At 44.8% G+C, this 20,810-nt stretch overlaps 4 protein-coding genes across 5 annotated transcripts; 2 read left to right on the top strand and 2 right to left on the bottom strand.

Annotated features, from left to right (window-relative positions):
• Positions 1 to 590: 590 nt before the first annotated feature.
• Positions 591 to 4,252, top strand: LOC135397632 (regucalcin-like). Of its 2 annotated transcripts, none has more exons than XM_064629245.1 (5): positions 591 to 777; positions 2,318 to 2,506; positions 3,061 to 3,279; positions 3,756 to 3,902; positions 3,993 to 4,252. In XM_064629245.1, the coding sequence occupies exons 1-5, from the start codon at positions 624 to 626 to the stop codon at positions 4,196 to 4,198; spliced, it is 915 nt and encodes a 304-aa protein (XP_064485315.1). In that variant the 5' UTR covers positions 591 to 623; the 3' UTR covers positions 4,199 to 4,252. The 2 variants fall into 2 exon arrangements, with proteins under 2 accessions (XP_064485315.1, XP_064485313.1); XM_064629243.1 differs by having other exon boundaries at positions 593 to 777; positions 3,043 to 3,279.
• Positions 4,253 to 4,471: 219 nt separating this feature from the next.
• On the bottom strand, positions 4,472 to 8,738 carry LOC135397631 (regucalcin-like). Its single transcript, XM_064629242.1, has 5 exons — positions 8,409 to 8,738; positions 6,989 to 7,177; positions 6,009 to 6,221; positions 5,746 to 5,889; positions 4,472 to 4,780 (listed from the first exon to the last, which is right to left on the bottom strand). The coding sequence occupies exons 1-5, from the start codon at positions 8,590 to 8,592 to the stop codon at positions 4,572 to 4,574; spliced, it is 939 nt and encodes a 312-aa protein (XP_064485312.1). The 5' UTR covers positions 8,593 to 8,738; the 3' UTR covers positions 4,472 to 4,571.
• A 2,684-nt stretch (positions 8,739 to 11,422) lies between these two features.
• Positions 11,423 to 18,858, bottom strand: LOC135399039 (reticulocalbin-2-like). The gene is made up of 6 exons (XM_064630683.1): positions 18,475 to 18,858; positions 18,186 to 18,329; positions 17,966 to 18,113; positions 15,425 to 15,541; positions 13,730 to 13,938; positions 11,423 to 11,820 (listed from the first exon to the last, which is right to left on the bottom strand). The coding sequence occupies exons 1-6, from the start codon at positions 18,678 to 18,680 to the stop codon at positions 11,649 to 11,651; spliced, it is 996 nt and encodes a 331-aa protein (XP_064486753.1). The 5' UTR covers positions 18,681 to 18,858; the 3' UTR covers positions 11,423 to 11,648.
• A 181-nt stretch (positions 18,859 to 19,039) lies between these two features.
• LOC135399038 (omega-amidase NIT2-like) lies at positions 19,040 to 20,156 on the top strand. The gene has a single exon (XM_064630682.1). It carries the CDS (start codon positions 19,142 to 19,144, stop codon positions 19,985 to 19,987), a length of 846 nt encoding a protein of 281 aa, XP_064486752.1. The 5' UTR covers positions 19,040 to 19,141; the 3' UTR covers positions 19,988 to 20,156.
• Positions 20,157 to 20,810: the final 654 nt, after the last annotated feature.

The following is a 20,810-nucleotide window of genomic DNA, read 5'->3' as shown; positions in this document are numbered from 1 at the left end:
CAAGTGCTGTATCTGTGGGAACCAATCAGGACAGGACAAGCTGCTGTTCTTCACCAGCGCGAAGACAACCCATGCACTGCACTGTTTCCAGTCAATGGAGAACAACGAAGAACAACAACAGGACACGAATAGCTAGTAATGCTTCGTCTTATTTGTTTTGCTGCTCCATTCTCAGGCTCCTCGTTTTACGTAGTTTCTCCAGCTTTCCCCGCGACACTCTCGCTAGTAACGCTAACAAGGATATGGAATCTTCCAACGCCGAACTCTACGAACGAACGCACGCAGCCCAACCAACGATAAGCTCAAGTGCTTAAGGGCGGAGATGCATTGTCAGTTCACTCTACTCCGTGTATGCATAAAATTAACCTTGAACTACACATTCACCTCTTGTGAGTGTGCTTTTTTGACTGAATAGCGCGCCTGTCTCTCCACTCGTTCATGTTGCACTGCTACGATTTATGCGATGCCCCACACGGTCGCCCTCAGAAGCGATAATCACAGCGGACGATAACGCTAAAGTCACGTCTGACAGCCACGTGTAAAAAAAAAAAAAGAAAGCAAACCGAAAGAGAAATCTCTCCTCTCCAAACAGCCAGTGCGATAAAACCAGTTCTGCTTTCAAGATGTCGGTGTCGGTGGTGTCTAAGCGGCGTTCCAACTTGGGCGAAGGACCGCATTGGGACTATACATCCAACACCCTGTTGCACGTCGACCCACACTTGTGGGACGTGTGCAGGCTCAATGTCCTTTCACGCGAGACGGATACCGTTCATTTGGGTAAGCAATCACAGTGCCCTTCGAACTTCGTGATTTTGGGGGGGGTGCAGTTTCGCGTGGCGGTTATATTCAAACATGCATAGGAGCGGGTGTCGATCACGAGATCGGGGCGTATTGGGGGACTTCTTGTAGCGCTGGAATGGGGGGAGGGGGATTACGGCGTCCACGTGCAAAGTATCGCTTTTGATTGCGTTGACGTAAAAATGTGAGCTAGTTGGGGGCGGAAGCTGTGCAGCAAAGTGCAGCACCGGTGACGGGAAATACTATACTTCTCATCACGTGAGCTCGTGGGATGCATTTGGTGCTATCGTTGCTGGGCTTGCTATAGCATACTAAATGTTTTACCATTCTTTTACCATTGTTTACCATTTTTTTACTATGTATATAGTATCTGTTTTCTCCTAGAAAGGAAATGTCTTTCTAAGTGAGCTTTTGGTTCGTCATCCCATTTATGTGATGTTTCAAATTTGTCTCTAAATTTAAGCGTTTAATTCAACTATATCCTTATCCGTATATCAGGCCGTATACTGGTCCAATATGGCACCAGTTAGGAATTGCCATATTGGGAGAACACAATGCATTACGTGTACTTTGACTGATATGCATGATACACGCACTATGGAAACAAAGCTGCACACGTTGCGCCATTGCTTAGGGGGTGTTGATTTGCACCAAAAATTGAATCAGTTAGGGTGTCGTCCAATTACCAGTGTGGACCAACAAGCCGCACACCCGCTCAGTAAGTGTTACACCCTTTCAGAGGTAATGTGGGTGTGGGTGAGTGTAAAAATTTGAAAGTGTTGTGAAATACACCCTGAGAGGTAGGTCTGTTTCGTTACACCTACAATTTTTTGCACTCAAATGGGTGTGAGTTATGATACACCCACCTTACACTCAAAGGGGTGTAAAAAAGTTAAGCGTGATGGTGACACTGGAATAGTATCACACCGCATCACGTGTGCAACTGGAGCCATGCATATACCTGTTGTAAAAGGGGAACTCCAGATCAGCCTATAAATAATTGACTTTTGCGTTAGCAAATTATTTATAATAGTAAATAACTGAAACGTAGTAAATTTTACGTGTATTTCGTTAATATATTTGCGTTAACATATTTTCGCTTGCAAACCGCACAATGGCACACAGAGATAAAAAATAAAGAAAGCAGTATCCCAATTATAGGCGGGTCCAGCCAACCAGCATGGAAGTACGAAGGGAATTGCCTCAGGACGAGAGACTCCGATATTTCGAACAAAGACTGTTCCAGAAGAACAGTTTCTGTTCGAAATATCGGCGTCTCTCGTCCTGAGGCAATTCCCTTCATAGTATGCTGATTAGTTAGATATATTTTACACTATAATCTACGTTTGAATAAAGTGCACCATGATGAGTTTAAACCATGTGCATCCTGTGGACTGACATACACCGTGCTGATGCCCAACAACAGAGCTGGTGGAAACACCAGCGTCTAGCCACTTGACCTGATATTCCGTTTGCTTACACAACGCAATTTATACTTTTTTTACATGACTATTTCCAGACGGACTGGTTACCATTGTCATACCCTACAATTCCAACCCCGATCTGAACGTTATCACCGTGGGTCGACAGATCCGTAAATTGGACTGGACCACGAAGAAGACTGAAGTCCTGGCGGAAGTGGATCAGGACAGACCAACCAATCACTTCAATGATGGAAAATGTGACGTCACCGGGCGTTTGTGGGCAGGTTCGTCAAAGCATCGCAAAAAAAAAGAAAAAAAAAGAATGAAATGGTTGAAAATATTCAAATTTGAATGTGCGGTCAATGTACGTAATATTGTACGTCATGTCGTTTTATGTTGATTGTGTCTGCTTCTGCTTCTCGTTCAGATATGCTTAAAAGGTGCACAGATTCATGTATTCCAATTCCTAGTGCATTGCGTATTCACAGTGAATAGTGCACTTTCACATTCACTTTATAACGCACGTTGAGTACAAATTCCCTCAAGGATGGCGCGTCATGCCCCCAGAGCATGCCCCGTAAGACGCTGACATTCAAACGTGTGCCATACCCTAAATAGAGAGAAGCCTAAGTAACTTATTTTGCCCATAACATAACACGTCACGCGATTGCCAGCTATGCACAAGGTCCACGTGTCCTGTCCGTGTCTCGTTACCGTAACAACAGCTGATCGTAGACAGGTACGTGTCTGTGGCAGTCCTGGGCCAGTAAAGGAGCAGCAGGCACAGTTTAACCTCGTGTTTCTCGTGTAACGTCCAAAGGTGCCTATGGTGTGTCAGGTACCAGAGGCGAAGAGAGAGGTCCCGACGACATCGACCCGGAGAAAGGAACGCTGTACAGCTTTGACCCTCCTGGTATGCAACCCAAAGGCCACGTGCACAAGATCAGCATCTCCAACGGCATGACTTGGTCTCCGGATAACAAGAAGATGTTTTACATCGACTCCTTTACCAGGATCATTTACTCGTTCGACTTCAATGCGGCTACCGGAGAACTTAGTGAGTTGAATTATCGTTTTCGCGAGCCTCATAGTACAATATATACCCTCGAGACAGTGTCGTCGCTGGTTTTTGTTGCTTCTTTGAGGGACTGTCGAGTGAGGACAACTGCCGTATACCATCATCCGTCTGATTATGAAATTGAAGATTATGCCCGTTGAAGGGTCTTTTATGATTTCACTCCATTTCGCACTGATTACTGCATATCACCAGGATATACGTCAGTAATGCATACATCGATCAACATGACGTTTCGTTCAACCGTTTCGTCGAAAACGAGCAAGATCTACCTGTAACGCCTTCCGGACCAAGTGACAAGATTCGTCTGTTTTCTCGTTGTCGTAATGTAGCGAACCCTTACCATTCAAGAGGATGTAAATACATGTAGTTCATTTCTGGACAACGTGGTCTTAGAGCGTACCATTGTAGAGAAACCTACTACGTGTTGCAAATACATCACGCGCATAATATTGCAGCTAACCAGCAGGTTTTCCTGGACTTCAATAAAGATGAAGCGTACAAGGATAAGGGATACCCCGATGGAATGACACACGATGTGGAAGGAAAACTGTGGGTCGCTTGCTACGACGCTTCACGGGTTATTCGGATTGACCCAGAGACAGGTAGGTGTTACGTCCACGACCCCAGGGAAGTGACACACAGTGCTAGGTATCTCGTTCACTGCTGAGATTCTCCCAATCGATGTGTTCCAGGCAAGCTGCTACGAGAAGTAACATTCCCAGCTACGAAGATAACGTCTTGTTGCTTTGGCGGGCCAAACTACGACGAGCTGTACGTGACGTCAGCTTGGCGGGGCCTGTCAGATGAGGAGAGGAAGGCACAGCCTGATGCGGGAGCGGTCTTCAGGGTCACGCAGCTAGGGACCAGGGGATTCCAACCGAACACCCTGAATCTTTGAAGCTTCGTTTTGTCCCGCTTACGATGTTTACGATAAATAGGAACGAAAATGGTTTATTAGACGTTTGAATTTGCTACTAATGGTGCTGAACTGACTTCTTGCACGAGCAAGAGAACGCATGCAAAGCTGCGTCAGTCCATACCGAGGCACCATAGGTAACCAGCAGCAGCAAATTTCAGTCATGTTATAGCTACACTGGTTATGACTTCAGACACCGCTGTCTCGCTCCATGATATTTCAGCTAGTCTTACTGGGCATTGATGGCGCAAGAGCAATATTTCAGTCTTACAGCTGGTTCCGTGCAGCTGTTCATTTTGATTTATTTTTCATATTTGATTTAGTTATAAAGCGACGTGTGCGATCCATCTTGCTTCTACATGGCAAAGCAGTTCGGTGGCAAGCCTTTTGTACCAGGAATGCCGGACACCTTAAAGATAGCGCCAGCATCCGGTTGGCTTTGCAGCTGGTCCCGTGACAGTCCGATGAAGCCAGTCGTTACGAAGAGGTCTTCGTACCGTGGGCCGCCGAAGCAGAGGGACGTCACCAACTGCGTGGGGATCTTGATCTTCTGCATCAGGGTTCCTGGGAACAACGCAAACACACCAGCCATGCGTCACCACAGACACTTCGGTCATTCCGTTATACTCTCTCTGCACAAAGTCCCTGCCATGGACTGGGAATAAAAGTAGCGACATCCTTTTCCCTTTCCCGCCGCGACCTTGCAACGCCACCTAGATAGACACGGCCTGCTTATTGCCTCCTCTCCCTCCTGCCCTACGTGGACACAAGAACCCGCAAATGACTGCAGCTAACTTGGAACCTGCAGACCTAAATATTTAGACAAAAAGTGCAAGACCCTTTCCAGAAAATCAGTTTTGAGAAATATTGAGACCTTTCCCCCCCAAAGTTTTCCCATTTAGTACGCGAGGACCTTCAATCACAACTCGCAGACGACAGTAGTTCGTCTTCATGGCCACGGCCGCTGAAAGCACGTTCGTGATTGGCTACGGCCTTTGAAAACACGGATCCTCATAGCCTGCATTGTTACGTCATGGCGACGAGTAAGCAGGTTTTCTCTATCTAGGTGGTGTTGAACCTTGGAGCTTTAATGGGGGCCACAGCATAGATTTGTATGATACGGCCGCCATTAAAGCTCGAAGGTCACGGCTGCAAGATCAAGGGACGTCGCTACTTTCCCCAATGCAGGGACATTATCCCTGCATTCACAGGAGCGACCCTAGAACACTCCAGCGGAAGATACGCAAAACGTCATAGCTTTTCGTGCTCTTTTAACTACTGGTAATATCCTGCGGCTCAGCCACAACTCATGGCAGACGACAGGGTCGACGGTACGCGTCGTCTGCTATGTGCGCAGTACGTCACTTCCGATATTTGGGCGCTCTGCGAAAGCTCAATACGAGACGAGGCGCAACTTCCGCCCCGTGAGCAGTTCTTTGCTTTTTCTTCCACCAGAATATTCCAGAATATTCCGTGGGGGATGTCGCTCGTGTAAATACGTACTTCATTTCGTCAACAGCTAGACTTACCAGTTGCGGGATCCACCTTGACAACGTGCGAACCGTTGAAGCACGCCACCCAGATCTTGTCAGTCTGATCGATGGTTATACCATCTGGATTGCCCAATTCGTTTAGAGGCGCAGCCGCGAAGTCCACCACAACCTTCTGGTTACCTGCAAGAAAGGCTCGCGTGATCGTTTGCTCCACACTCGCTTTGCGATAACCACGTGTCGTCCATCACGACAGCACGTCAAACTAATTCGAGCCTGCGGCAGTTCCAAAATGGCATTACTGATATCTCCCTTAGCGAGGTCGAAGTCGTACACGTAGAGCTTCTTGGGCACAGAATCGACGAAGAACATTTTCTTGTTGTCTGCGGTCCAGGCAATGCCGTTGGGCAGAGTGATGCGTTCGATGTGTTTACGGATGTGTTTTTTCTCGATACTGTACATGGACCCTTGTTCAGCCTCATTCATCATCGGTTTCTTGTCCACGGCCATAGTGGCTGAAACAATCGTGCCATGAGTAAGGACTCGAAACTCAGCAACTGCGCTCAAATTCCAAAAAGGGGAGCAAAAACTTGTGTTGTTGTGTGTTTTGCGTTTTTGCTCACTGTTTTGGAATATGTACCCATACCAACAGTCCCCTCTTGCAACTCTCACAACTGTGCTCAACATTTACGGAAAATGCAACCATACCCCAATGAGCAACAGGTTCATTCGTATTGCAGCAGGGGTGTCGGAAGTTCCTCAAGCGTTGGGGGGGGGGGGGGGTAATCTAACCCAACCTAACCTAACCTAGAGGAGCCATTGATGTTCTTATTAGAAACGACTCGTCCATGCAATCCTATGTCTTCGATGTCCGATCGAATCTTTTTTCCCCCGGTTCCGATGAAGAGCAAGTGCTCGATACCCGTTCACCGATACCTTCAACTTCTCTTCTCTTTTTTTGCCCCCAAACTATTCTCCCTGTCCTTGCTGCTTTAGTCGTTTCGTTGTGTTCTTTTTGAACGGGTGTTCGTTTGCAGTCTGCGCGGTAACAGAGCTGAAAGCAAATCTGTCTCGGACGACAGGTACAGATCAGAAATCGGGTGTCGGGACGCCCAGAGCGAAAGTTTAGGGGGAGGGGGCAGGGCCCCCAGTGAAAACTCATGGGGGCGGCCGCCCCCTCTTCCTCCCAATTTCCGACGCCCCTGTATTGAAGTCACGCATCTGAAACGTGAGTTCCCTTCGGAACAACGCACAACTGTGAACCACATAAAGCATGTCCTACCAGTCCACAGTCGACCAGCCGCATCACACTTTGCGTCGTTCAACCGGGTGCCAGCGTTTTCCGTCTCAACCATAGCAATAAGTTCCTCATGTCGTTTCTTCATATCGGTCAGCTTGACATAGTGGTTATGACCCACGATGATCTTGTGGTGGTGGTTTGCCAATGGAATTGCGAAAGGTGTGGTGCCCTCTGCATATGAGATGCACATTTTCAGTTATACGAGCAGGTATTTTTAAAAATGTTTTTGCAACACAAGAAGGAGGACAACGTTCTGGCAAAGAGTGATTTGTCCAGATTCCCCCGCCCTCCAACACTCCTAAATTTTTCCCTGTGCTCCCCCGGGGTTGCTATTTCAGCTTCAGACACATGTCCTTAATGATACATTAAGCTTTTATGACGTAACTGTAATAATGACCCCCCCCCCCCCCCCCCATCTTTTTGCCCAACAACCCCTCGTGTGCTGTCAACGTTCTTACAACCAGAATTCCGGGATTGATCCGAAAAAAAAAAAAAAATCCGACAAAAGTACACCGGTAAAATTATAGGAGTTACCGAGTTACTGGAGTCATTGAACAGGGTACTCTATTTAGTGAGTCTACTCAACACGCGGGCATTTTGAGGTCATTTCGGCCATTTACCAGGTCTACATGGAAAACGAAAGCGAAAGGTGCACTGCGACGATATCAAGGAATACTATACAGACTTCGACGTGTTCACGTCGCAAGGTTATCATGATACAGATGTCTTTTTCTGCCGATTCTGCCGCGTAACGACAAACGTCTTTGCAAGATTTTATTATTTTTATTTATTTATTTTTGTGAGTATGTCGTTTGACACCCGTCGCTTATTCTCCGAATTTCGGACAGAAACTTTGTTTCAAATAAACGACGAAAAACTCCGATTTGTGACACAATAATACGCTCCGAAAAACACGGAACCCTAACTCGGAACTCCCCTAACAAAACCATAACCATGCGGCTCACAGTAGAGTTCGTGCCCTTCCGCTCCAAAAGTAGTCCATGTGTGTATATCATACCGAATTCGATGACCCTCCCCTTAAGGAAAGCATTTCTCGCCCACCCATTCACTGTCAATGCTAATCTTACACTTCTGAGCCGTCATACATCTTAAAGAAGTCTAGGATGTTAAAGAATAACATCGCGGCTGCTTACACCTGCGTGACAAGCGTGGTTACATAGGGGCGCACCACAGGGAGCACTGCGCGGCATTTAATTTTCGTGTTTCCGTCGTGTTGTTCCGTGCGTGTATTCCAAGACGTACCAGCTGCGGTTGCAAAAACTACAGGTGTCAGGTAAGAATATGATATAGTATCATCCCACACTCACAGTATCGCTGTTTGAAGCTATCCAAGTATCAGAGAACTTATCAAACGAAGTACACGTGGCGTCGTATTGCTTACCGAAATGTATGGTGTCAATGTCCTCATGAGTCTCGGGGTCAAGCCTGCTGATGCATCCTGCGTAGCAGTCAACGTACAACAGAGCTTGGGCCTTTTCGTCCCAGTGTGGGCCTTCGCCCGTCTGGCACCTACGCTTCGACGCCACTCGCACGCGTAGACCCGGTGCTGATTTCAGTCCACTCATTTTCACGCTGGAAAGGCACTTCGGGCTTTAGTTATTGCCCAGGGAGGAACTCCGCCTCGGATCTCGCAGGCTACCGCGAGCTCAAGGAACGCGCTGCTATGGCAAGGTAAATGGCCACGGCGCGTTGATTTCTTCTTCGTCCATTTGTTGACGTGGCTTCATCCAGTATGAGGTATACAGCTGGGTCTCTCAGAGCAGTGGCGGTCGCAAAGGGAGCTCGCACTGCCGGATGTTCATCCTAATATGCTTTTAGCTTTGTTATAGCACTTCACAGACCACAAGTGGTTTTGAATAATGGTGTGCTTCAGTTCGCCAAGGTAGTGTTAAGGTACGCCGAGGTAGTATACCTACCAAGGCAGACATGTTCAGTGCAGTGGTCTGCTGGTTGTGGTGGTGGTTGACAAAGAGACAATGTTCCAGTAGTAAGGCCTGCCCGCAAAGTTTATGGGAAATTGTGCTGACATCTGTGTTAAAGTAGCACAGAAGTCATTTTTAACTCCCTATTTTTCTTCCTATAAAACTGTTAAGTAGGCCAGTAAGATGCACCATGAGAAGTAATTCACACCACAGAGTCATAATTATCGCAGAAATTGATTTTAAAGGGCGCCGCAAAAGGCGTCCGTGTGCAATGGGGGCGGGGAGCAGTACCAGCATGTGATCTGCCTGGGACCTCACGCTGACGCTACAATGGCCATGCTCGCTGATTGGTCCAGAGAAATGTTGTCTGCTACTCGGCTGTTCGGGATTCTGAAAAAGCATTGCTCCTGGCTCGGTTCCTTCTATCCCAAATTCTCCGGGAAAACTGGCATAACTGGTTTACGGCGGCAAAAGGACAAGGCGCTGACCCCCACTGACCCGCGAACCAGAATGAGTTCTTCCTGTAACGTCATCAGTGACGTGGCGTCATACCTTCCCCTCATTATATCCGGAGTGGCGAGTTGAGGCTGAATGCGCACAGCCATGTCTATGTGAGTTTATGGGAAACAAATTGCATGCATCAAAACCTTTCGTGCTATGCGCTAAAATGACACACACACATGTGTTAGCAGACTTCTTAATCTGAAAATTTTTTGGACGGCCCTCTGTACTCCTTTAAGAGCATGCGAGGTCAACCCGAGGAAAGCACTTGGACAGCACAGTCAATGCCATTATTCGAAGCTGGGTCAGTGGTACAACAAGGTTGAGGGAATAAAGCTTACCAGCCGCAGCTGACCAACCTACACCAGCCATACCAGCACAAGCTGGCCAGTATGCTTGCCACATACCGCTGACCAATATATCCCTCGTTTCGGATTGCCGTCAAGGGGCTGAATATCGCCCTCAAAATTCCGCTGCTGACACTGCATGTCTTCACAACGCTTGAGCTTGAGCCCTGGCTCTCGGATCCAAATCGAGAAAAACGGGGGAAAAAAAGAAAGAGAAATGATGATGAGCACTGAGAAGCTGCATCCGTTTGCTAATGGGATACAGAATTTGACATTGGCAGGAAATGATATTGGTAAAAGTCAGAGTGCCGAGGTTTGCAAATGGGAATGACTGCACACAAGACAAGCACCCACTACCAACGAAACCCAACAAAAACCTATAATGACACAAAACCTGAGTCATATCCTAGACCCCCTTTCCCTCCTCTCCCCATACCCTTTCCTCCGGGGAAACTGGCCCTCACCCCTACTCGGATATTGAAGGAGGAACCGTGTGGCTAACCGTCACAAAATGTGCCTCACTGACAGGCTGAACGTCTCGCCTTGCTCACAACATGTTGTTGGCGGAAAAAAACGGGGTGGTCTTGTCTCTGGCATCACCTGCTCACTACACTGTGCTCGGACAACTTTTGTATTCACATCACCATTGAAATCATGCACTGTCCTTTGTTATGGTGCATTTAGTCGCCAGTTAGGGTATGCTGTCTTTACAGACTAGACTTACCATTTACGTCCGTCCCTGAGGAAGAAGAGCATCATATCTGGGTAAATTACTTCTAAAATGTAATTAAACTACGTTACTCATTACTCCAGCTAGAATTAAATTAAATTACATTACTCATTACTGCAATTGAAATGTGATGAAATTAATTACAGTTACTACGAATAATAATGACATTACAAAGTCATTACTGTGAGCTTAATCGTAACGATGTTGAGCATGTGGAAATTCCTTGTGGGCGTTGGAATTCTATTAACTCGCCAGTTGCCAACTCTCTTTCTGCCAAGTGCCAACACAGAACACAGACTCGATTCTTTTGTAAAAAGTAATGAGTAATGTCATTAAAATTACTGCCCAATTGTAATTAAATAACATTACAAATTACCAGAAAAAGTAATTCATCACTGTAATTTCATTACAGTAATGACATTACTACCCAGGTATGAAGAGCATAGGGTAGCCGACGAAGAAACGGAACTATTCTACGAGAGACAGCCGCAGCAGCAGGGTGGAGAGTAATTTTGCGGATGATGCACAAGAGAAAAACGGGAATTTTTAGGGTTTAACCGGATTTTCCCCCCGAATTTGCACCCTGAATTGAAGTTTGCCTCTTTATGGTGAAACCAGATTTTTACCAGGCAAATTGCACTCACTGAGACGTCTGTAGGAATGCTCACTAAATTGTTTGGCAGCAAATGCAGTTATACATCACCGTTTGTACCAAAGCAGTACAGTTGGTTTGCGTAACTGAGCCCGATTTCTCCCCAAATTTAGCGTACTGGAAGTTTTTTTTCTCCCGAATTTGCTCAGGAATTTAGAGCGACTGTTTATTTACCCGATTCTAAAAATATTTCCCGAAAACTTCAGGCTCTATTGATAATGTGGAAAGCACTCCAGTCAGAAATCCAGTTTTGTGAATTCCAAGCAACTTTATTCGTAAAACACAATAAATTTGTAATGAAATATGGCACATGCATGGCAAAAAATAATACCTCGATGTCGTCTGTTGTGTAAATAAATATGACAAAAATAGCAAAACTAAAACGACACTTCAACGCAAGAACAAAACTGTGACAATTGTGCTTTGGACGATTAGCATTAGGATCAAGCGTAAAAGCACTTTCCCTGTTTCACAGTTCGTCGGTGAAACGGTTTGTGTTCTGTAGGTGTTCTCCGTAATCTGTGGCTTCGCTGCCTACAAAGATGTCGTGATGGTCCACTATCTCTTGTATCGTGAGTTTCCCATCCTTGTCTGTGTCCGAGTTCCCAATGAGATGCTCCGCTTCTTGGTCTGCAATCTCACTACAAAAGAGCAAAAGGAAAGTTGTCACACAAGATATGGCGCCAGCTACCAGCAGGGATTCTGGTTTTCCGATGACAAAAATTACTCTTAACGCCTGTCTTACGTCCGTGAAAAAATCCAGCTATGTCACACTTTGGTAACAGTGAAATGTCACATAGACGTGTCTTGCAATAAAAGTTATACACATTACTACGAAGCAAAAAAAATGCGCTCTTGTATTCTTCCAATTTGTATCGAAATGTAACTTCTCTACAATGTAACATTGTTAAAATAGACCTAAGGCAGCTTGGCTACATTTTCCTCATTGGTGCACTGGTGCTGTGAGCAGAACAAAATTCTTAATTTGTTGAAGCTCCGCTTTATGTCAGCTAAGTCAAAAACTGGGTCTTGAAGCACAGGACTCTGTGCTCAACAATGTTGGAATTCACCTGCACTGAAGCATCTTTGGTGTTTTCTCTTCTTTTTGTGTACAGCACAATGCAACCAATGCAATGCACAACCTGCATTGGGTAGCAGCTGAGGGTAGTTGGGTAGTACGTCAAAATTGTTTGGTCCAATATGACAAAGTTGGCGAATATAGCGTGCTTTCGGTTGTCCAATGTGACTAGCGGCGTCTTCACCGGTATATGGGCGGTAGTGGGTAAATTATGCGAGTAAACAGGTAATTGGATAGATAATATGCAATAATAAAGAATTTATAAATAAACAAACAATAAATAATTGGGTAAATAATACGTAATAGTAATTGGGTTTTGGAACGGAATAAGGGAGCTTGCTTCGAATTTAGTGTCTATTGCGATCAAGCGTTTGTCAATTCCTATAAACTCTGTAGATGTTGAAAGATCTTAAAGCAGGTACAAAATGATTGTAGCCGACAACAGCATTTGCTGTCAGAGGAGAACGCAAGATATCGTGTAATGCTGAGCCACAACAGTGCTTTCAATCTGTAAATTCATAAAATATTTTTTGTTCCCACATTATCCAAGAAAATAAAGTGTTCCCCGTTTCAAGCAGCGGTTGACTCCTTGCCGCGGAATTTACGAGTCTGAGCCGTGGAATTTTGAATTTGCCTCAGCAGAAAACCAGGGGCCTTACACATGGCCCTGGTGTTGTAGTTGTTGTTCTTGTCTGGTCTGCTTCACGTTTTACTTACTGTCTTTCAACTCCCTCGGATAGGGGAGTGTCTTCGATTTGTGTTCTGCTTTTCTATTTTTTCTTTGATACTTCCCTCCCTTCCACTGGTATATGTATGTCCTGCTGTATGGCACCTGATGAAGTGCAGGCACGAAAGTCTCGTTAATTCTAATTGTAATAAAGTGTTCCTATCCTATTTACCTTCCCTCAGTGTAATAACAGTTAATAGGACTTTAACATTCCTTCTTACGTCTTGTATCCTGTTGTGTTGCTATGGGATAGTTGTCATTTATGAATTGACAAGCGTTCTAGTACAGTTTTGTCCTTCTGCAATCTGGTGTGTTGTCACTCTTGGTTACTCCGGGGTCTCTCCTGGTCTGGGTGACTCACGTTAGTCAACGTTGTTATACTGATGCTGGAGCCCCTCTAAAAATTGTTTCGATATTTGGTTAAACAAGGACATCTTGCGAAAGTTTTCATTTTAGATCATTGTTTCTGAACTGCCGAGTAACAAATTAAAGGTGCCGACAAATGCCGGCAGACTTACTTTGCAGACCTAAAGAAAGGGTGAAGCATCGAATTATCGCTCAACTGACTGATCTGTGCTTTTCTCTACCATCAATGCCATTACCACTAATATGAGCACCAACAAAGACGCGCATTTAGAGGCCAGTAAAATGTGCCCGCACGTGTTATTAACACAATCGTTTCCTTTTCCGTCCCCATGTTTTGAAGATTATGAGGAAACAGGAATAAGATAAGAAGAGCACTTACTCGTTTCCTGGTAGCAGCCATGCAAGTGTTTCCTCTTTGTCAAGCAGCTTGTCGCCGTTCTTGTCATAGTCCAGCTCAAAACGTTCCTTCTCAGCGATGCGCTGGTCAGGGTGCAAAGGTTTCTCCGGTTCATCTGTCATGAATTCCTCCAGTGTGAGGAATCCGTCATTGTCTAAATCCTTCTTCTTCATTGTCTCCTCGTACAGAATCTGTTGCAAGAAACAATAAAGGACAGAGCATGCTCATTACGATTCATTCGCTGGGATTCTGGGCTGCCATTTTTTAATTTATTTCTTTATTTATACATGCAAAAATTGTTCTTGTGTATGGCCTCTTCTTATTATTAGTCTATTTGCAGATCATTGCTTAGTGTGGTCCTGTTGAAAAATGTGAAGATAAAATATTTATCTCAAGTTGTCTGGATTGTATTTCTAAGTGGTCTTCTAATTGGGGCATGACAATTACCTACAGCCAAACAGTATTCTGTACACATTACTAATAAGAAGTCAGTCTTAGAATACAATCATGATATACAAGGACAGAAACTCAAGAGAGTGACTAATTTCAAATACCTCATAGTCATAACTGATTCACAATTAAAATGGGATAAACACATAGCACACACACACACAAAATACAAGGAAATACTGTGGATGATAAAGAGAAAATCACGACTCTATATAGAAGAAACCAGTGGTTTATCCAGAATCCCAAGCATGGGGGGGTGTCATTATTATAGTTACATCATTACAGCTTAACATATCATTACTGACATGTATCTAAAGCTGAAATTGCAAGGGCACCCCCTGTAGAGGGTACACAGGTGAAAAAGGTAAGGGGGTTTCACTAAACATTTGGGGGGGTGTTGGGGGGTGGGGTGCAGGGGGGTATGGATAAATCACTGGAAGAAACTAAACTTATTACATGCAATTATCCACCCCCTGTTAGAATATACCAGTGGCGTATGGAACCCCCACACAACAAAGTGGAAAAAAGAACGAATTCAAAGAAGGGCAGTAAGGTTGATTATGTCTAACTACAAACACACTGCATCTGTCACAACCATGCTAAACCAACTGCAATTAGAGCCTCTAGCAAAACGTTGTCAAACAGCTAAACTTGCATTCTTGCATCTTCTTTTCTACGGAAAACTGAACACAGACAGCAACAAATACATCACACGTACACATTCATACAGCCAAAGAACGAACCGTAATAGCCGTATCAACCCATATGATGCGGGTCTTGATGTTTTCGAGTGCCTGTTTTCCAGTCTATGTCTTCAAGTTTTTCCTAACACTATTGAACTATGGAATAGACCGTCCCAGTCAGTCATCGACCTCGAGGACACAAGTAGTTTTACCGAAGCTCTATCCTTTGTGTATCCTTATTGTATAGACTATCCTGTATTGTTTTGACATGTTTCTGTTTCCCATATGCATCTCCCTCCTGTAATAGCCCTAACAGTATTGTAAATAAATAGATAAAAATATCGACAAACATGTATAAAAAAGACATTTATTGAAGTCTATCGCTGCTTGTGAGAAAAATATCAATACCACATACGATATTTTATCAACGTACGATGATATCTGTGAGAATCCATATAATACAATGGCCTCGATTGGGAAAAATCCATGCCGTCGCGTATCTAGTTAGAATACACAGTGGCTGAAGGAAAAACTAGTTACTCACGTCCTTCATTTCCGGGAATTCAGATGGGTGGGAAAACTTTGGGTACTCATCCTGGTCAAGGAGGCCATCGTGGTTTCTGTCGGCAGCTTTGAAGTACCTGTCATCCTCTTCGAGCAACTATAGAAAAAAAAAAAAAAAGGAAAACCAGAACATGTAGTGCAACACACTGAGGATAGTCAGAACATATTACACCTGGGGCCCTATCCTCGTCAAAAGTAATCGACCTCGATTACTTTACGTCACAAGCTGTAGGGCGGGGCTGCCACGAAATAATCCGCCCTTAAATCCCGCCCGTTTCAATTGAAATTTATACCTAGTTTTCCTTCGCAGCCTCTCGGCCCTAATCTCGGACCGTGACCCTACGTCATTTTGACGTAACAATGACGTAAAAGATTAGTTTCAAAGCTGAAAAGTAATCTAGCGAAAGAGGGTCGATTACTTTGAGCGGCGATGGGTTTCGTGATGGGTCCGCATGTGCATTTCCGTTTATTGTGTTGTATAAAGTCTGTATGTGCTCGTCACAACAAAAAATTCATGTCTTTCTTCGTTTGTGTTTAATAATGAGAAAAAAGCACCGCGTAACACCGTTTTTCTGCGCCGATTGCGGCATCGTATGCGTGAAAGCGGCGGGCTTTTCGAAGCGTCGTCCGAGCCGTACGTCGTACAATCAATGTTATTGCAATGTAGCGGTGTGCACACAAAAAACACATCGATCAAAGTTCACTGTTTCTTGAGTAAAACTATCAATGCTCATTTGCGGTATCATTACCACCCCCACAGCTTACGAGCAAAAGCATATTGAAATGCGAATTATCATTTCGCATATCGAGCACACGAACACACAGAAAAATATAAAGTAAATCTCATAAATAAAGCTCAAGATTTAAAGCATGAACCGATTTCTCATAAACGCGTTTACGGCTCGCGCCTCCGTTCGACCCTTTGCGATGATCCTTCGCGCTTTTATCGCTTTGTTGCCTGCCATCAGCGCCATCTCACGAGCACATACCGAGTTATAAATGCAAAGTACAATCACGGTGTCACACAAACATTGCCGTCTTGCACACCTGTACGTCAAGAAAAATGACAAACAGCAAAAAAGGAAATTACGAGAGTGCTTTTCCGCGCATTTTCCACGAAATTCAGTTTTACGCCGGTAGAGTTTTCTGTTTCCGACACCTAAGAACCGAAGCAACAAGGCAGGGCAGGCAGATCATAGGTGTGGTCTTCGGATTCTCAGGAGGAAACACCGATAAGGCGGGTCGCTTTCCAAGATAACACGTGGGGCGATTGGTTGATAGAAGATGTCAACCACTTTTAATATTCACGCCTTTTTCGATTGTGCACCAATGACAGAAGAAATTTCAAGTAATCGAGGTAGATTACTTTGACCAGGATAGGGCCCCTGACTTGTTCATTCTCTGCATTTCGTGTTCGTGCTTGCTAGTAGGCATAGACGGGTAGAAAATCCAGCGAACTGGGTAAGGAAGTATGAAGGGAAGTGCCTCAGGACGAGAGCAGCTGATATTTCGAACAGAGACTGTTCTTCTGGGCCCAGAAGAAGAACAGTCTCTGTTCGAAATATCGGCTGTAGATGACGAATTTAATGAGAGCTCGTGGCCTGTGGAGCTACTGATATCATGCAGGGGAGATCGAGCCGTCCATTCTCGAAGTATTTTTGCAAACTCGATCATGCAGTGTCGATACACAGCAGAGCAAAAATATTTTCCGTCGTACCTCCGGCTGGACAGCTTGAGGAATGAAACGGGGTTTTCGAGCCATGTTATGTTAAAAGTTTTTAGGACCTCATTGTCTAAATAAACGCAGGTTTCATCAACAGCAGATGACTGTTCTGCTCTGCAGTTTTATATATTTATTTATTTAATTACGTTAAGGACCCCCGTTGGGAGTTTTACATAACGGAAGGGCAAAACTTCGCTCTTTTTGTCGTTGCGACGATAACTTCGCGTTGCAGTCTGTAAACAACAGTAATAATAACAGGAATAGCAACAAATAAGAATAGGCTACAATAATCACAAAATATATCAAATAGGAAGAAAAGCCATGACGACAGTGGACGGAATGATTGAAGGAACGAGAGAGGATATTGATGGTATGGGCGTGACCACTTGAACAACTAGAGTACCATACAATGCGTTATGTTATGTAAAGTTGAGTAATGGCAGCCTTGAAACGAGCAGAATCATGAATACAGACAAGAGATTCCTGTAGTTGGTTCGAGTTTGTAGTCTTGAATTGTCTTAGGAAAGAAGGAGCGCATGAAGAAATTTGTGCTATAGTGTGGCGTATTGATCTTGTGGGTGTGGTCGTGACGTGAAGAAACGTAGTCTGCAGGCGGCAAAAAAACGGGTGTGTGTATTTATGTTATGAAATAATTTATGAAAAAGACACAAGCGTGAAACTGCTTGTCTGCAGGACAGAATCGTCTGTCCATGTTTCATAGTAATACTTGGTTGATCAGTATGAGGGCATAATTAGCCATTTCATTTCTATTCTATTTATTTGTGATGCAGAACTTACAGTTTGCCTGTCCTCTTCTCCTTCAGAGTAGGTATCTTGGCTGAATGTTCCAAATGCTTCCGTAACATGTTCTTCCCAGGATACTTTGCCGTCTTGGTTCTTGTCCTCTTCCTCAAACCTTTCTTTGGCTTCTTCGTCGGTTAATAACCTTTAAAAGTGGAGTGCATGCAGTGCAGCACTGGTAATGATCTGAAGAACAATTTCCACCAACATTGCTTACCTGAATGATCTAAGAATCCACTGCACTAGTTCTCTCCTGTCCACAAACCCATCTTCATCTTTGTCCATTTTCAGGGCCAGTTCTTTAAGTCTTGCCTTTGCCACGTCTGGACTGAGTTGATCGTATTCTTCTGCGGCATCTTTGCTTCCTGGGAACGTAAGTTACAAATATGTACAAAATATGCAATTTCTACCTGCTGTCTGTACAGGCTTTCGATCGTGTAATCAACATTTTCTGTTATGAAAATGCCAACTCGAAAACACAATGCCGCGAAACAACATGCCAGTACTCGCCTAGTATTGCTTCGTGGTCGAATTCTGAATGGTGTTCGTCGTCATCCAAGTGATTTCTAGCTCTACTAGCAAACGATCCATCTTTTTCGCGTTCCTTGTTTAAATCGTCATCTTTTGCGTGCATATGCGCGTGACATATTACTTGGACGGCCACCAGAACCAAATAGAACGCTGTCAAGCAGAATTTGTTCGCAGCCAACATCTTGGTAATACTGCGTGTAACGGCTCTGATTGGTGTAGTTGAGATTCTTGAACGCTAACAAAACGTGCGGGAACAGCGCCAACAACAAATGTATACGTGGATAAAGAGAAGCCCCCTATTTACAAAACGACATCAAACAAAAACCCCCACAAGTGATAGCGCTAGCGTCGATGCTTGCGCCACGCGACGCCAAATGTGAACGTGACTTCGCAGACGACGTTTTTCGTGTACACGTTTCTTAACGAAAAGTCCGCATCGTAACCAATCATTTTAGCTGAGGACCGAAAAGTTATATCAGCAAAGTATAATAAACTAAATCATGAACTACCAAAGAACGACTGATTGGAACGGCGAACGCACCACCGGTATCGCCATCGTCGAGTGTTCTGTTTTGGTTTCGCGACATTTATCTACTCGGTGTGCTATCTGTGCCATATTACGTGGCGTAGCATAGCTCCACAATGCAGAAATTTCGTGTAGCGCTTCTTCAACTGGCTGTAAAGGCGAATAAGAGCGAAAACCTCGAGCGGGCACGCCTGAAAATAAAAGAAGCCGCAGCTAACGGAGCCAAGTTGGTATGTCTCCCGGAATGTTTCGCGTTTCCGTACGGTGTGCAGTATTTTCCGCAGTATGCCGAGTCGATTCCGGGTGAAACTAGTGAAATGCTCTCGAAATGCGCTAAAGAGAACTCTGTTTACCTAATTGGTGGTTCACTGTCCGAAAGCGAAGACGGCAAACTGTACAACACTTGCTTGGTGTACAACCCGGAAGGCACGCTAGTTGCGAAACACAGAAAAGTTCACCTCTTTGACATCGACATTCCCGGAAAGATAACATTCAAGGAGTCGGACAAGTTCACAGCAGGGAGCTCCCTGACCACGTTTGACACACCTTTCTGCAAAGTCGGTGTTGGAATCTGCTACGACCTGCGCTTTGCTCCTATGGGGCAAATTTACGCTCAGCACGGTTGCAAGCTGATAGTGTACCCCGGGGCTTTCAACATGACGACAGGACCACTGCATTGGGAACTGCTTCAAAGGGCAAGGGCTGTCGATAATCAAGTTTACGTTGCTTCGGTTTCACCTGCGAGGGATGAGAGTGCCACCTACGTTGCGTGGGGTCACAGCATGCTCGTGAGTCCCATGGCTGAAGTCGTCACTTCCGCGGACGCCAGTGAGGCCAGTGTTGTTGCAGATGTCGACCTGGAATATTTAGAGACCGTGCGACAGCAGATACCCGTCACAAAGCAGAAGAGGGACGACCTGTACAAAGTCATCGAATGCAAGGGCGTGGAAAAGCTGGGATAAGGATTGGTTGATTTTGTGAATTTGATGCGGGTGACTTGGGGGTGTTGCGAAGAACTGTGAGACAGAACACAGGAGGGGGCGACCGCTGTGCGTTGACTGATTTTCCGAGAAGTGGTGTACGATGAGCTACATTTATATTGAATATATTAGTAAAAGGAGATTGAACTGGTGCGTTCAAGTGATAGATCTGTTAGGATCACATTATCACTATAAAATGAGGAAAATATCTATAGGTGAAGTAGCAATGCTGTGATGAATAAAATGAAACCTGCAACTCCACAAATAAAATCCTCAGACTGGCGTAGAAACACACAAACACGAGTCTCAAACACAGCTGAAAGTTTATTTCTCAGCCCATGCAAATATATACAACAACGGGGGACAACAAGGGGAAAGAAACAGTTTCAACTACTGATTGCTAATAACATTCCCAGAAGTACATGTCTCACATGACGGTTTCCCATAGAACTCTTTTCATTGTGTCAGCCTCTTTGTTTAGTTTCTTTGCATCTCGTTATCTTAGACAGCCACATATCTGGTGACTGGTACTTGTGTATATGTGTGATGCTGTCATACATGTGAAGGCTCCACATTGGCATTGCCGTTACATATTTCTTGAGGCCTTTATGTGTGGGCACACAAGTACTACTGTGTTCCAGACACCCGAGAAACAGTCAAATCTTGTGAAATTGATCAAAACTAAATACCATATCAGTGTCAGAAATTCTAGTTCAGGTACAGCTTCATCAAGTAGTGGGCCTCACCTGGGTTCTGCAGAGCTTCTCCTTTTACAGACCTGGCAGTAGACCTGAACTCACCTTTT

This window comes from Ornithodoros turicata, chromosome 6 (genome assembly GCF_037126465.1).
Source record: "Ornithodoros turicata isolate Travis chromosome 6, ASM3712646v1, whole genome shotgun sequence".
NCBI lineage: Eukaryota > Metazoa > Arthropoda > Arachnida > Ixodida > Argasidae > Ornithodoros > Ornithodoros turicata.
The sequence above is the reverse complement of the archived record's forward strand: the minus strand, read 5'-3'. Positions and strand labels throughout refer to the sequence as shown.